Below are 14439 nucleotides of genomic sequence, written 5' to 3'. Positions count from 1 at the left end.
CTCTGAGCTTTCTCTCAAAAGATCCATGTTCTCTTTCATGTCTTAGAGGCCATAGAGAAGAATCTGACTAGAATGTATTTTCATTTACTGGAGCAATTCATCAGATATGTGCTTCTCATCTGCCTTTTCCTTTTCTGTTCCTTCTCTTTCTCCTTTTCCCTCTTCTTCTTCTTGATCATCTCCATCCACATACAGGTCCCACTTGGATTCTTTCTGGTTATTAATCTTGTAATGAGGCAGATCTATTGGACTTAACACTTCTTAACAATAGTATGGAGGGCAAAGGGAATGAGACATGGCAGCTGGTAGACCAATTTGGATGTGTTTTGTTTTTAAGATTTTATTTATTTATGAGAGACACAGAGAGAGAGAGGCAGAGACACGGGCAGAGGGAGAAGCAGGTTCCCTACAGGGAGCCCAATGTGGGACTTGATACCTGTACTGGGATCACGCATTGAGCCAAAGGCAGACACTCAACTGCTGAGCCACCTAGGCGTCCTGACCAATGTGGAAGTTTACCCTCTAACATTCTCTTGCCAAACACTGCTCTATATTCTGTCTCACAGACATATTAGGGTTTAGGTCAGGATCAGAGTCAAGGTTAGGGGTAGGGCATCCTCCATTCTGAGACTCACAGATTAGGCAGGAGGTCACCATGGCTAAAAATGAAGCTCAGGCAGTTCACAGTCTTCCTTTTGCCTGCTTCAGGGAGTGTTCCTTTTCTCCACTCAGCAGCCACAAAGCAGAATGACACATCCCTTCTCTCCCCCTGCCCTCCCTCCCTGTCCCTACAGATTAGGGGATGGGTGGCAGAATACAAAGATGGTGCCCTGTATGGTTCCTCCTTCAGCTCTCCCTCCCCCAGAGAATCTCAACTCAAAAGTGATCTGTATGGGGCTATTCCCTGCTTCTCTTCTACGGCCCTAGTCCTCAAAAAAGTTTGGGTTGGGCATTTCAGGGCTGAACTATTTACTTTTAGAGAAATCTGAGCTTTGCTGAAGATACAGGGAACCAGGCATTGGCTGTGACACCTCACACTGGAGCAAGTTTCTTAGTTTTTGAGTTGGTATTCTGTCCCTTTCTGGTTTTATGAAAGAGGAAGCTTTGCTCTATTTTTTCATATTGTTTTTGCTAGGTTTCAGGAAGGAGAAGAGATTATAAGTTCCTGTAGTCTCTCATCTTTTATCATAAATTCCTTTAGACGGAGTCTCATTTCCCTTCTGAAGGTGCTCCATCCTGAAAGATTATTAAGCTGTTTGGTATTTTGAATGCTCAATGGCTTTGAAGATGTTGCTCTCAGGTCTTATATGAGGGTCTGTTTTATTTTACTCTGAAGTTTACCCCATCTACTAAAATTTTAAATACTCTTTTCTTATAGGAGCTAATCAAGTGGCAATCGATGCTATATGGCTGGGGCACTTCTCTTGCTCTTCCCCAACCTCCGTGTACTTCTGTGATGCTACACTAGTCATGACAATGACTACAACACACCCACTGAAGGGACTAAACCAACTGCAACTACATAAATATCTTGTTGGAAAATGCTACCAAATATAGGAGGTTCCTGTATATGGTGAGTTGAGATACTTTCATTACATTTTAGATATTGAGGAACTGGCAAAGTTATAGAAAAGAACATTCACTTGGGGGCTCAGACACATCTTCAAGGCTTGGATTTCCAGCTGGTATCCCTTGAACACACCAGGAAGAGAGAAGAGAAATGGGACAAGGGTTAGGAAAGGAATCAGAAAGGAAAAAGAAGTGCAGGAACAAAAGGCAAGGCAATGACAGGGAGTAACCAGGGATAGCTGGTAGCCTGTAGGAGCATCAGCACCACAGATTAGGTGAGCCTAATTTGTCAATTCCTTTTTTTAAGGATTTTATTTATTTATTCATGAGAGATACAGAGAGAAAGGCAGAGACATAGGCAGAGGGAGAAGCAGGTGCCCTGCGGGGAACCCAATGCAGGACTTGATCCTCAGATCCCAAGATCACCACCTGAGCCAGAGGCAGACGCTCAACCACTGAGCCACCAAGGTGACCCTAATTTGTCAACTCTAAATACCAATGCTTTATTAGATCACAGGGCCTTGACTTGTACTTACCTGTGTCTTCTCACCCATCTCCCCTAGCCGGTACCCAGAACCTAGGTTTGGATTTGGTGGGGTTTTAATCATCAAGGTGCCCTAGAACAAGGCTAGGGCTTCTTCCTGAGGCCTCCGAGGCTACTGAGGGCCAAGAATATTGCAGTTGTGATAATGATAACAACTAACAGCTGTAAGTGATGTGAAGTCTGGGGGCACTACTGAGAGACAGCTGTAACTCTGCAGTCCAAGTCTAGGGCCATCTACTTTGGAATCCCCCAGAAATCACCCCCAGAAGTTCTGATTTAGCTGACCAGAGGCTGGATCAGGGGATTTATAATTCTAAAAATGCTCCCCAAAAAATTCTTATGCCTACTAATGCCTCCACTGGTCTAGGGAGTCTTTAAATCCTAAAATATATGACCCATGATGCTGACTTCCTGGTCAACTATCTGGGAAGACACGATACCAAATCTGGCAGAGGCCCAGCCAAGGAGCTGCTCCCTAGCTATAGGGGGTCAATATTAAGTGCTAAGAAGACACACCTCTGTCATCCCTACACAGAAGTATTTCCCCTGCCAATCACCAACAACTGACAGAGTTCACATTGCGGTATTTCCAGACTCCATGCATTGTCTCCAAGCCTCGAGTATTAAACGCCAGGTGTAGTCAATGCTGCCTTCATACTGTCTTCACATAACTTTTCTTTCAGCTGTGGGGGTAAGACCTGGAACAAGCAGTGAGGATGGAAGGGGGGGAGGCCAGGTTCCCAAATGCTTCTTGGGACCACCTGAAGAATACCTGAGAATATCCATGTATCTGAGACTTGGGATTTGATCGCCTCAAACAGAAACAAACTGAATTTTTAATTCAAGAATTTGCATTTTAGATTGTTTTGATGTCTGGCCAAAATAAAACAAAGCCCCATTCATGTTTGCAGCACCCGTGGTAGGAAGAACGTCAAACCTTTATAATGTGGAGCTTGGGTAAGAGGTTACAGTCGGCTAACGTGAGCTCATCCCCATCCAGGAACTTCCTTCCAGAAACAGTGATGTCCTCAGTGCTGTAGGCATCAATTTCGTCAGGCAGAGGGCTATTTAAGTAATTATCCAGCTTTTTCAGGGCCTTTAGCAGGTTCTTTTCGTAAACTAGAACACGAAGGCAAAAAATGACTAAGTCACAGGAGTTAGTGTCACCTTTCTCTAGACATGAAGGGAAGGGGTCGATCGCCTTTCTATTCACTCCTGACACATGGCTGGGTCAGCATGAGGGAATTGGAGGGAAGGATGTGGATAATAATTCTGCTGGCTACACAACACTCCTTCTTGAACTCATCCACTCATTCAAAAATATTTATGGGAAGCCCATAATGAAGTAAAGACTGGCAGAAGTGTTATTGAAACCGATTCTCATGGTGCAGCAGGGAATTCCTGGTGGGGATTCTTTTGCCCCTAAAAATGTTCTTTTCTGGGCTCCCAACCTCTAGAAGCACTCGATCTCCTGAAACCCATGTGCAGATTCACCATTAAAGGTACTTCTTCCTTATTTCTAGATATAGGTCCCTACCCCTGGGGAAATTAGAACTCCCAGGATCTTAGAAGAAGCCACACCAGAGGCTGAATAAGGGGTAATCTGCGTGGAACAGTGGACAGAAAGACAACAGGTACTCACTCTCATTTGCATCCTTCTTGGTGTTTTTTATAAATGCGGAGAATTTGGCAAACACATCATTTCCTGCAGAGTTAGATTCTGGATGTTGGGTCCCCAGCTTAGGGTACCTTGAAAGATTCAGAATTGGAGTATCACGGATGAGCAATGTTTGAGTTGGGCTAATAGAAGTGGTGGGAGGGCGGACACGTCTGTCTCTGAGTGGATATAAAAGTGAAAATTTCCCCCTTGAATGTTTTCCTAATCTTTGTACTCTTCAAGCTTCGGAAGCAACAGTCCAGGGAGAAAGCCCTTGCTGTTCTCGTCCTGGCACAGCTCAGACCTCCCTGGTCTTAGTTCCCTTCCAAGAAAACTGAAGGTGGTGGACTAGAAGGCACTCTGCGACATCGCAGGCTCACATGCACTCCTTAGCTTCCAGCAGTGGACCTAAGAGATGGCCAACCCATGCGCCATCGACCCACCTCCTCCCCACTTCCTGCCGTCAAACCGTAATTGCCAAACTGCAGGTGCAAAGCAGAGAGACCCAGGCCTACCATCACTCAAGGCTTCTAATCTCGCTCTGTGTTTTCTGCGGGACACCGCAGTACGGCTAAGGAAGTAAGTACCGTGGCCACAGAAGACCAAATACACGAAGCCAGGAGCTTTCAAATGGTCTGTGAAGGGGGAAAACTGACAGGTTGTGAATGCTGGTTTGAGGAGGCCTACCTTGGGGGAGCTAACTTCTCCTCTAAGAACTCCTCGATCTTATTCACATCCGTCTTGACTTCGCCATCAAAAGTCATAAAGGGAGGGTTTGTCCCAGGAGCCAGATTCTGCAGGTCTGCGGGTTTCCTGGGTGGGAGCGAACAGCAGCTTCTGTAAACGGCTGCCAAGGTTTGCATTCATTTCCCAAGCTTAGCCGTGTCCTCCCCAGTTTACGAGGAGCAACCCCTGACAACTTCAAAGGCGACCGTGGGTTTACAAAATGTCCTACTGACAACGAAAGTGTGGTTCTTCTCCAGATACGGAAGTGAGAAGGCTAACTGTCCCCGGTGTCATCGCAGGAGAGCTGCTCACCCAGGCTTTGGAGCAGTTCTCAGCTGACCAGTAACTGGGGGAGCAGGTTCCTTATGATGCCCCCGACGCCTCCCTGGTCGTGTCTGATCCAATCCTGTAATTACTGATGAGCCCAGACTTGAGCTTCAGTTCAGAGTCCTGACCGAGGGTGGTTGTGCCATGAGATCGGCCGTGGGTCCTAGGAGTGTGTGTGTGTGTGCACACGGGACTGTGCCTGAGTTTTGAATGTGTGAGTGCACGGTGTGTTATGTGAGTGTTGGGGGTGTATGGGTAGGAGTGTGGGGTGTGGGTGTGAGTGTGGGGTGTGGGTATGAGTATGGGGTGTGGGTGTGAGTATGAGCTGGGCGTGGCTGTGGCTGTGAGTATGGGTGTGGGTGTCGGGGTGGGAGTGGGCCAGGAATCAAGGACAGTTACTTCAATAATGCAGAAACCCCATCTTACCTCTTCAGGTCCACCGTTGTCACATTAAATATGACGCCCTTTAGCCAGAGAATCATGAAAAGGCGCTGGGAGAAGGGGCAGTTCCCAATACTCTCACCATCATACCCGGCCTAGGTGGAAAAAGGAACCTTCATCAGAGCCAGTCTCACGATGATGGGTGTCAGTGCCCACCACGCGCAGGCACAAAACCATGACAAATCTGTGTTCGTGATCATGATACCCACCTGGGGCCATTTCACTGAGCCACTCAGCCCCGCCGGGGTGACGGTGGGGGAAGCACACGGAGGGGCTGCACCGAGCATCTCCTTCCTCCTTGCCACCACTCACCACTTCCTGCCACACTGGGCCTCTGCGTGACACCGCGCACAGGGAAAGAGCGGCAAGTGCCTTTGTTACCAAAGGCACAGAAGAAACACATGCTCTTTCCCTCCCTCTGTCTCTCAATCCTCTCCAGAAGCAACACGCCTCTCTCCGGGATGAGCAGGCTTGCAAACGCTCTGGCCGACTCTCCCACCGAGACACCATCCCTCACGCTCTCTGCAGTGCTTGTCTGCAGAATGACAGGGGTGCCTTATGTGTGTTCTAGATCCCTGGACACTATAAAACTTTGATTCCCCTCATCCGATTCATGGGGTGGCAGAAAGATGGGGAGCATTCGTCCTGAGAAGATGGATTATTGCACAGTTGGTGTTGAGGGTGGGGAGGCTCCTCGCTGGTGACCCAAAGTGGGTCACATCCACCCACACCTCTCCCAGACCTAGACAGACACGTACTAAATATATGTCCTTCTCATGGGCTCATGGCAGAGGGGAAAGGCAGGTGATGGGGAAGAGGGGAGCGGTGGGGCTACCCAACCCCTAGGAAATGGAGCAGTAGACTCAAGGCCAACAAAGGAAGTTCCAAAACACTTCTTTCTCCTGCCATCTTGCCCCCAAACCACATGTCTCTGACAAGCTCCTGGTGCTACTAGAATGCTGCTGGAAAGGCAAAGGTGGCTTGGTTGTGCCCCTCACATCTCCATACTGCAAGCCCCACACGCAGCCAGGCCTGAGTGACGGACACACAGCCACAATTAATCCGTGAAGTCCAATCCTACCACACATAGCCAAGAAAAGCTGGAGAGGAAAGCACCATGTCGGTAACCTGGCAGGAAGTGAGCTGCTGGCTTGGGAATTGAAGAAAGGGAGAAAGAGATGCCACGAAGACTGGACCTTCAGCGAGGTAGTGTTCTCTAAGTCACCTGGAGGGTTTGTTAATGATAAGGTATCCCTGGAAATTAAGAGGGTAAGAGACCCCCAGTTTTTAAAAGCCTCGAACAGCCTTTTAACAAAAGACAAAATCCACACGGCCGATAAGCACATGAAAATGTTCCCAACTTCTTTAGGCAGCGGAGCAGTGCAAATTAAAACTACAAAGAGATACCGCTGCACACCTCCCAGAACGGCTAAAACGAAAAGGTCTGACGATACTAAGTGTGGACAAGAACGCAGAGCAACCGAACTGCCATTCACTGTTAGTCGAGTGCAAGTGGCACACCTGCTTTGGAGAAGTGTTCGGCAGTGAGCTACGAAGTGCAGCGTAAACCCTACAACACGGCAATTCCACTCCCAACAGGAGGGAGCGCTGATGGGCACGAGAGAGACACACAGCAATGTTCTTAGTAGCTCTGGTATAATAGTCAAGACCTGGAAACAACCCAGATACCATCAAGAGTAGGAAGAGTAGAGAAGTTGTAGTATATCCATACAATCGGATGCTACGCTGCCACAGGGGAAAAATAGTTATCACCATAACCAACAAATGTGGATGCCTCCCACGAGAGAAAGAAACCAGGCTCATAGGAGTTCAGACACAGGCAAACCTCTCTAGGTGATGGGAGTCAGAACAGCTGTCCCCGGAAGCCGGGTGTTATCTGGGAAGGATGGGAGGGAGGCTTCTTGGCAATAGAAATGTTCTAGATCTTGATCTCCATGGGGGTGACATGGATATATTGAAGTGGCAGGGTCTTATGTTTGCGTTACTCGACTGCATGACTGACTCTAAAGAAAAAAGTGGGCAGCCCGGATGGCTCAGCGGTTTAGGGCCACCTTCAGCCCAGGGCGTAATCCTCAAGACCCGGGATTGAGTCCCACATCAGTCTCCCTGCATGGAGCCTGCTTCTCCCTCTGCCTGTGTCTCTGCCTCTCTCTCTCTCTCTCTCTGTGTCTCTCATGAATGAATGAATGAATGAATGAATAAATAAATAAATAAATAAATAAATAAATAAATAAATTTTTTAAAAAATAAAAAAATAAAGTAAAAATATGAATTGAAAAGTCGCAGAGTTGGATTCAGGAAGTCTTGCCTGGGACCCAGGGATATGAATTTTTAAGAAGCTCTTCCAAGGCGAGGTCATGCTGGTGGACAGAGATCCATGAAGGTGGACCTATTGCACATCGAGAGGCTCCAGCCAACTTAGGGAACTGGATTCAGGGTCCCGGAAGCTCCGGGCCCTTGCAGAGCACCCGTCCGCCCCCTCCAAATCTCCCTCCCCCTCAGGCAGATGCATGAGGGGGGAAGGGGCTGAGGATTTCCCCCAGCTGGAGTCTGAAGCCCCCGGGAGCTGGAGGGGTGGGGAGGTGGACAGGCAGGACGCCCCCCCCCCCCCGAGTGGTCCTTACAACTCCCCTGCACAGGGGCCCCGGGACAGCACCCTGCTTGGCCGCCTGAGGCGATTCCCTGCCTCAAGGTCCAGCCTCCTCAGGGCCATTCTGAAGGCTGCCCAGGTCCTCCTCAGTCTGCTCTGGAGCAAGAAGAGCAGAGTGAGGGGCACCTGGGTGGCTCCGTGGTTGGCCTGTCTTCAGCTCAGGGTGTGATCCCGGGTCCTGGGATCGAGTCCTGCATCTGGCTCCCTGCAGGGAGCCTGTTTCTCTCTCATTTGTGTCTCTGCCTCTCTCTCTCTAAGTCTCTCATGAATAAATAAATAAAATCTTCAAGAAGAAGGAGGAGGAGGAGGAGGAGGAGGAGGAGGAGGAAGAGGAGGAGGAGGAGAGCAGAGTGAGTTATATAAAACTCCCAGCCGCTGGCTGCAAGGACCCCTCTTAAATCACGCTGCTCTCTTAACCACTGCAGGTGTGGGCAGCAGCAGGCCAAGAAGAGGGCGGCGGGGACATGAAAGCACAGGGACGGAAAGCCACATATTTGGGCCAGTCCTGACTTGTTCGAAGCTTCGAGACTTCTTATTTTCAGAGTGGTTACAATAAGCACCGTAAAGTCTAAGATAAGTTCTGCACAGCAGGGCCAGTGTCTCCTTTCTCCGTCTCCCTGGTCTCCCCACGGCCTTGGGGATCCTGTTATACTCATTCTGCATGCGGCCCCATCGGCCCCTCAGCCTGTGCGTCTCTGCCATCATTTGGGGGGCATCAACGAAGCCCATTTTTTAAAAATTATTATTCATTTATTCATGAGAGACACAGAAAGAGAGGCAGAGACACAGGCAGAGGGAGAAGCAGGCTCCATGCAGGGACCCCGATGCGGGACTCGATCCTGGGACCCCAGGATCACGCCCTGAGCCGAAGGCAGATGCTCAACCGCTGAGCCCCCCTGGCGCCCCGACACAGCCCATCTTGACAAAGAGCTCCGTGTCTGGGAAGGGGCCTATGGGCACCAGGCCGCCCTCTGCCCCGGCATCTGCAGAGGAATCACCGGGCCGGGGCTCGCCTGGCTCCCTCCCTCTGGCAGCCTCCGGCGCAGGCCCGCATTTTCCCCCTGCGACTGCTGTCCCCGCCACCTCCTAAATCCTGGCAGCTCCTTCTCCAGGAAGAAGAACACGGTTAGGAGCAATACAGTCTTTAAAAGTAAAACCTGGGCAGCCCTGGGTGGCTCAGCGGTTTGGTGCCATCTTCAGCTCAGGGCCTGATCCTGGGGTCCTGGGATCGAGTCCTGTGTCGGGCTCCCTGCATGGAGCCTGCTTCTCCCTCTGCCTGTGTCTCTGCCTCTCTCTCTGTGTCTCTCATGAATAAATAAGTAAAATCTTTAAAAAAAAATAAAGTAAAACCTGCCTTTGTCACCCAGCTCTGCAGACACAGACACTGGGTAACCAGGCTCCTTTCTGGAACAGCCGGGGACAGAGACAGGTGGCCGCAGGGTGGAGCAGTGATGGACAGCCAGGACTGCGCTGGCCCCCCGCGGCCCCCACCCCGGGCTGCTGCAGGCCAGCAGGGCTCGCGGGCCGGGGGCTGGCAGGCGTTCTAGAGAACCGCTCTCTTCTAGACAATCAGCCAGCTGCTGTGGCTGCCGATAAGCAGCATTTCCAGCCGCGGTGTCGCCTCTTTTTTTTTTTTAATTTTTTTTTTTTTATTGGTGTTCAATTTGCCAACATATAGAATAACACCCAGTGCTCATCCTGCCAAGTGCCCCCCTCAGTGCCCGTCACCCAGTCACCCCCACCCCCGCCCTCCTCCCCTTCCACCACCCCTAGTTCGTTTCCCAGAGTTAGGAGTCTTCATGTTCTGTCTCCCTTTCTGATATTTCCCACTCATTTTTTCTCCTTTCCCCTTTATTCCCTTTCACTATTTTATATATTCCCCAAATGAATGAGACCATATAATGTTTGTCCTTCTCCGATTGACTTCCTTCACTCAGCATAACACCCTCCAGTTCCATCCACGTCGAAGCAAATGGTGGGTATTTGTCGTTTCTAATGGCTGAGGAATATTCCATCGTATACATAGACCACATCTTCTTTATCCATTCATCTTTCGATGGACACCGAGGCTCCTTCCACAGTTTGGCTATTGTGGACATTGCTGCTAGAAACATCGGGGTGCAGGTGTCCTGGCGTTTCACTGCATCTGTATCCTTGGGGTAAATCCCCAGCAGTGCAATTGCTGGGTCGTAGGGCAGGTCTATTTTTAACTCTTCGAGGAACCTCCACACAGTTTTCCAGAGTGGCTGCACCAGTTCACATTCCCACCAACAGTGTAAGAGGGTTCCCTTTTCTCCGCATCCTCTCCAACATCTGTGGTTTCCTGCCTTGTTAATTTTCCCCATTCTCACTGGTGTGAGGCGGGATCTCATTGTGGTTTTGATTTGTATTTCCCTGATGGCCAGTGATGCGGAGCATTTTCTCGTGTGCATGTTGGCCACGTCTATGTCTTCCTCTGTGAGATTTCTCTTCATGTCTTTTGCCCGTTTCATGATTGGATCATTTGTTTCTCTGCTGTTGAGTTTGATAAGTTCTTTATAGATCTTGGAAACCAGCCCTTTATCTGATGCATTTGCAAATCTCTTCTCCCATTCTGTAGGGTGTCTTGTAGTTTTGTTGACTGTTTCTTTTGCTGTGCAGAAGCTTCTTATCTTGATGATGTCGCCTCGTCTTAAGTGGCTCTGAAAACACCTTCCAGCCTCGGTCTGCGGTCAACGAGGGGGTCACCAGAGCGCGGTGGGAGTGCCCGGGACGCCTTGCTGCCTTGGTTGCTTTAATGTGCTTCGGAGCCGGGACACGCCAGCAAAAATAGAGGCGGAGATAGGGCGTCTCCACAGCCCAGGGTTGACACTACTGGGAGGGTATGGTCTTGGTCATGTTCACTAACCAGACAGGATGATGGATAAATATGCACACGGGAGGAGTGAATAACCGACCCCATCACCATAATCGAGATGTTTTATGGTACCAAGTTTTATCTTCCGTTGCTGAGAATTCTCTCGGGCTAATTACACTCTGGGCTAAAATTTCTCAGCAGCGTTTCTAACCCCCGGTGGGGTGGGGGGTGGATTTTTGTATTTATGTTACATTTTGTATTTATGTATAGATTTCTGATAAAATCAGATTAAGCGGTGTGAGAGATCAGGGTGTCTTGTTTCTAGTAAAGACGCAGATGCTCGGATAACCCAGAACTGGGTGTCTGCCTTCCAAACGCGACTTTTCCGGGTGCCCGTGATGGTAATTCTCCAAAGGAAAACGTGAATGCCTCTGACATGCTCCGAGACATTCCCTTTGCCAGTGGGAGCAGCTGCGGCCTTGCGGGGCTATGGTTCTGCGGGTCCTGGCCTGCGCCCACCTCCTCCACGCAGAGCCCCCCAGGGGCCGAAGGGACCCCCTGTGGCAGAGGCTGGCATCCCTCCTCCCCGCAGGCCTCTTCGAACCAGCCCCTCTCCCACCTATCCTGGGCACACCTAACGTCATTCAGAATTTGTGGGGGAGATAGTTGTTTTTTTTTTTTCCACTGCTTTCACTGCTTTTTGCTTCAAGCAAATAACCTCTCCAGGGCTGTGCTAAGATTACAGGGAAGGGGCCCTACCCGCACCCCCACCCCACCTGCCACTAAAATGCCTCCTCCCTGCCAGTGCCTTTGGGGGACCACACGGACTCCTGGCATCCCGGTCCAGATCTGACACTGGGGTGACGACCCCCTCGAGGCATTCTTGGCAGCTCCTCAGCACCCCACTCTCTCCTCTCCACCAGAGCAGGCCACACACCCGCCACCTTGATTCTCCAACTATCTGGCTCTACCATCTGTCTAGAAAATTCTATGTGAGCCTCAACGTTAAAACACATTCTGGGGGATCCCTGGGTGGCTCAGCGATTTGGCACCTGCCTTCAGCCCAGGGTGTGATCCTGGAGTCCCGGGATCGAGTCCCACATCGGGCTCCCTGCAGGGAGCCTGCTTTCCCTCTGCCTGTGTCTCTGCCTCTCTCTCTCTCTCTCTCATTCTCTCTCTCTCTGTGTCTCTCATGAATAAATAAATAACATCTTTAAAACACACACACACACATTCTGAGGTATCCCTGGGTGGCTCAGCAGTTTGGCGCCTGCCTTCGGCCCAGGGCGTGATCCTGGAGTCCCGGGATCGAGTCCCACATCGAGCTCCCTGCGTGGAGCCTGCTTCTCCCTCTGCCTGTGTCTCTGCCTCTGTGTGTGTGTGTGTGTCTCTCATGAATAAATAAATAAAATATTTTTTAAAAAAACACATTCTGTAAAGTAAGCACTTTTCCCCTCCTCTGCCCAAATGTAATGAAAGATACCTGGGGCAGGCAGAGGGCAGAGAAAGGAAGAGGCAATAAAGCAGTAATTTTCTACTTGTCCCTTTTCTGATAGCTGGCTTTCACCCCAGGAGGTAGGACAGTGTCCTGAGTGCGGGCAAGTATTCGAGTCCCTGCAGGAAACCAGGAGGGACTGGGGGGCGAACAGCTCATCTGGCTCCGTCACAGGGACTTGGAGAGAAAACCAGTGAGTAATGATGGGCCGTCCTGCTTCCAGCGTCCTGGAGGAACTCAGGCTGAACCAAACAGTAGCTGACCAGAGGAGGTGGGAGTCAGAAGGCGGGGTGTGATGTTGGGGTGGGGAGGTGGGGGGGCAGCCCCCCGGGGGCCAGTTCTCCTCCCAGAAGAACAGTGTGCTCGAAGGGATGGGCCAGGACTCTCCTCTGTTGGCAGCTGACCCAACGGAAGGCTGGACACGACGTCGCCAGAGAGAGCGAGTCAGAGCCAACCAGACGGGCGATGACTCCCTCCCTAGGTCCCACCTACGACCTTCCCCGAATCCCTCCCGTGTCCTTTGCTGGAAGCACGATGGCCTCACACACTTGGGACGTGGCCATCAGACACGCGCTGCAAGGCTGAGTAGAGATCTTTCAAGCTGCACACTCAGCCCTCCCCTGGTTCTACCCTGGATGTTTCCACCGAGGCCGGGGCTCCTTCCCTTGGTGCACGCAGGCCCACTGCACCAACGGCTGACCCTGGGACCTGAAGGGCCCTCACGGTCCCTGAGGACCTGACAGTTCTCTGCCACCAGCACGTGGCACCTGCAATCCCTGGTGCTTGTAACAGAGAAACGTGGGAGCAGTGACTGCTCCACGGGGCGCCCAGCCCTCACCCACCCTCTTTCTGCACCCAGGCCTGCCATTCGGGGCAGCGTGGGGCTGGGGAACCTGTCCCCTCCCAGGGAGGAGGCTTTGTGGGAAGTAGTAGGTGGGGGCACTCCTACTGGGTCTTTTCCTGCTCTCATTTAGAAGCAAGTGGGAGAACTAGGATCCCTCTAAACCTCAAAACGGGGGTACCCAGAGTCAGGGACCCATCTTCATTCATCGGGGCAACTTCCCCCGGTCTTGGCAGAGTTCCTGGCACACAGTAAACACTCAAAAAGTGAGTGGGGACCCTAGTCCAGTCACTGCCATACACCTGGAGCCTGGCTGGCTTTGGAAAGTGCCTCCCAGGGACAGCTGGGTGGCTCAGCGGTTGAGCGTCTGCCTTCGGCTCAGGTCTTGATCCCAGGGTCCTGGGATTGAGACTTCCTGATTTTGAGTAATTCTGTAAATTTTTTTAAAAAATGTATAATTCTTTCCATTTGCCTGATAAGTCGAAGTTTCTTTTTTGAGGTTGCTCGGTCAAGGGGACCGAGTGCAGGCCTTGGAGCCAGGGAGAGCCTGTGCAAACTCTGGCCCCACTACTGACTGGTGTGTGACCTTGGGCAGTTCACATGTTGTCCCTGACCTCAGTTTCTCCATTTTAAAAACATAAAGGGCTGCCTGGGTGGCTCAGTGGTTGAGCATGTGCCCTCGGCTCAGGTCGGGATCCTGGGGTCCTGGGATCGAGTCCCACATCAGGCTTCCTGCATGGAGCCTGCTTCTCCCTCTGCCTGTGTCTCTGCCTCTGTCTCTCTGTGTCTCTCATGAATAAATAAATAAAATCTTAAAAAAAAAAAAAGCCAAAACAAGAATAAGGAGACCGACGCCATGCAGGATTTGATGTGATATATCTGGGTCTCCGGGGCACCCAATAAAGGCAGGCTATTATTGTCATTATCGTCAACAGCATCAACATCATTACTCCACCAAATGGGAGCGCACCTGAACGGACAATTATGGAATTGAGGGAACTTTTTAACAAGGCTCAATTAGTGTGATTTTCATGCCAAACTGTATAGTCCTTAAAAAGCCACAGATTCCCCACACCCCCCCAAAGTAACGCCTCCTCTATCTATTCCAAGTGAAAATTAACAAGCAAAGTCATTTTCTTAATTGCAAAAGCAAACACATCTTCAGCCAGGAGGCAAAAGGGCAGGGCCTGGGGCTGGCATTCACGTCTGGGAGTTACACCATCCTTTTGGGGAAAGGTCCAGAGGCAAGAGTGTCCAGACTGCTGTGTGTACCTTGACCAATGGCAGGGCTGGCAAGCCCAAGGGAACGGCTTCCTTCTCAAGAAATGGCAC

At 50.7% G+C, this 14439-nt stretch overlaps 1 protein-coding gene across 2 annotated transcripts in view; it reads right to left on the bottom strand.

The window, feature by feature from the left end:
* CLIC6 (chloride intracellular channel 6) overlaps window positions 1-14439 on the bottom strand; it is a 45586-nt gene that overhangs the window by 5698 nt on the left and 25449 nt on the right. For both annotated transcript variants that reach the window (XM_049104790.1, XM_035709429.2), the window contains exons 2-5: window positions 5250-5359; window positions 4458-4583; window positions 3756-3862; window positions 3051-3232 (exon numbers count right to left, since the gene is read on the bottom strand). In XM_049104790.1, the coding sequence (XP_048960747.1) occupies window positions 3051-3232; window positions 3756-3862; window positions 4458-4583; window positions 5250-5359 (525 nt within the window). The remainder of the gene's footprint in view (window positions 1-3050; window positions 3233-3755; window positions 3863-4457; window positions 4584-5249; window positions 5360-14439) is intronic.

Source organism: Canis lupus, chromosome 31 (genome assembly GCF_003254725.2).
Source record: "Canis lupus dingo isolate Sandy chromosome 31, ASM325472v2, whole genome shotgun sequence".
NCBI classification, from domain to species: Eukaryota; Metazoa; Chordata; class Mammalia; order Carnivora; family Canidae; genus Canis; species Canis lupus.
The sequence above is the reverse complement of the archived record's forward strand: the minus strand, read 5'-3'. Positions and strand labels throughout refer to the sequence as shown.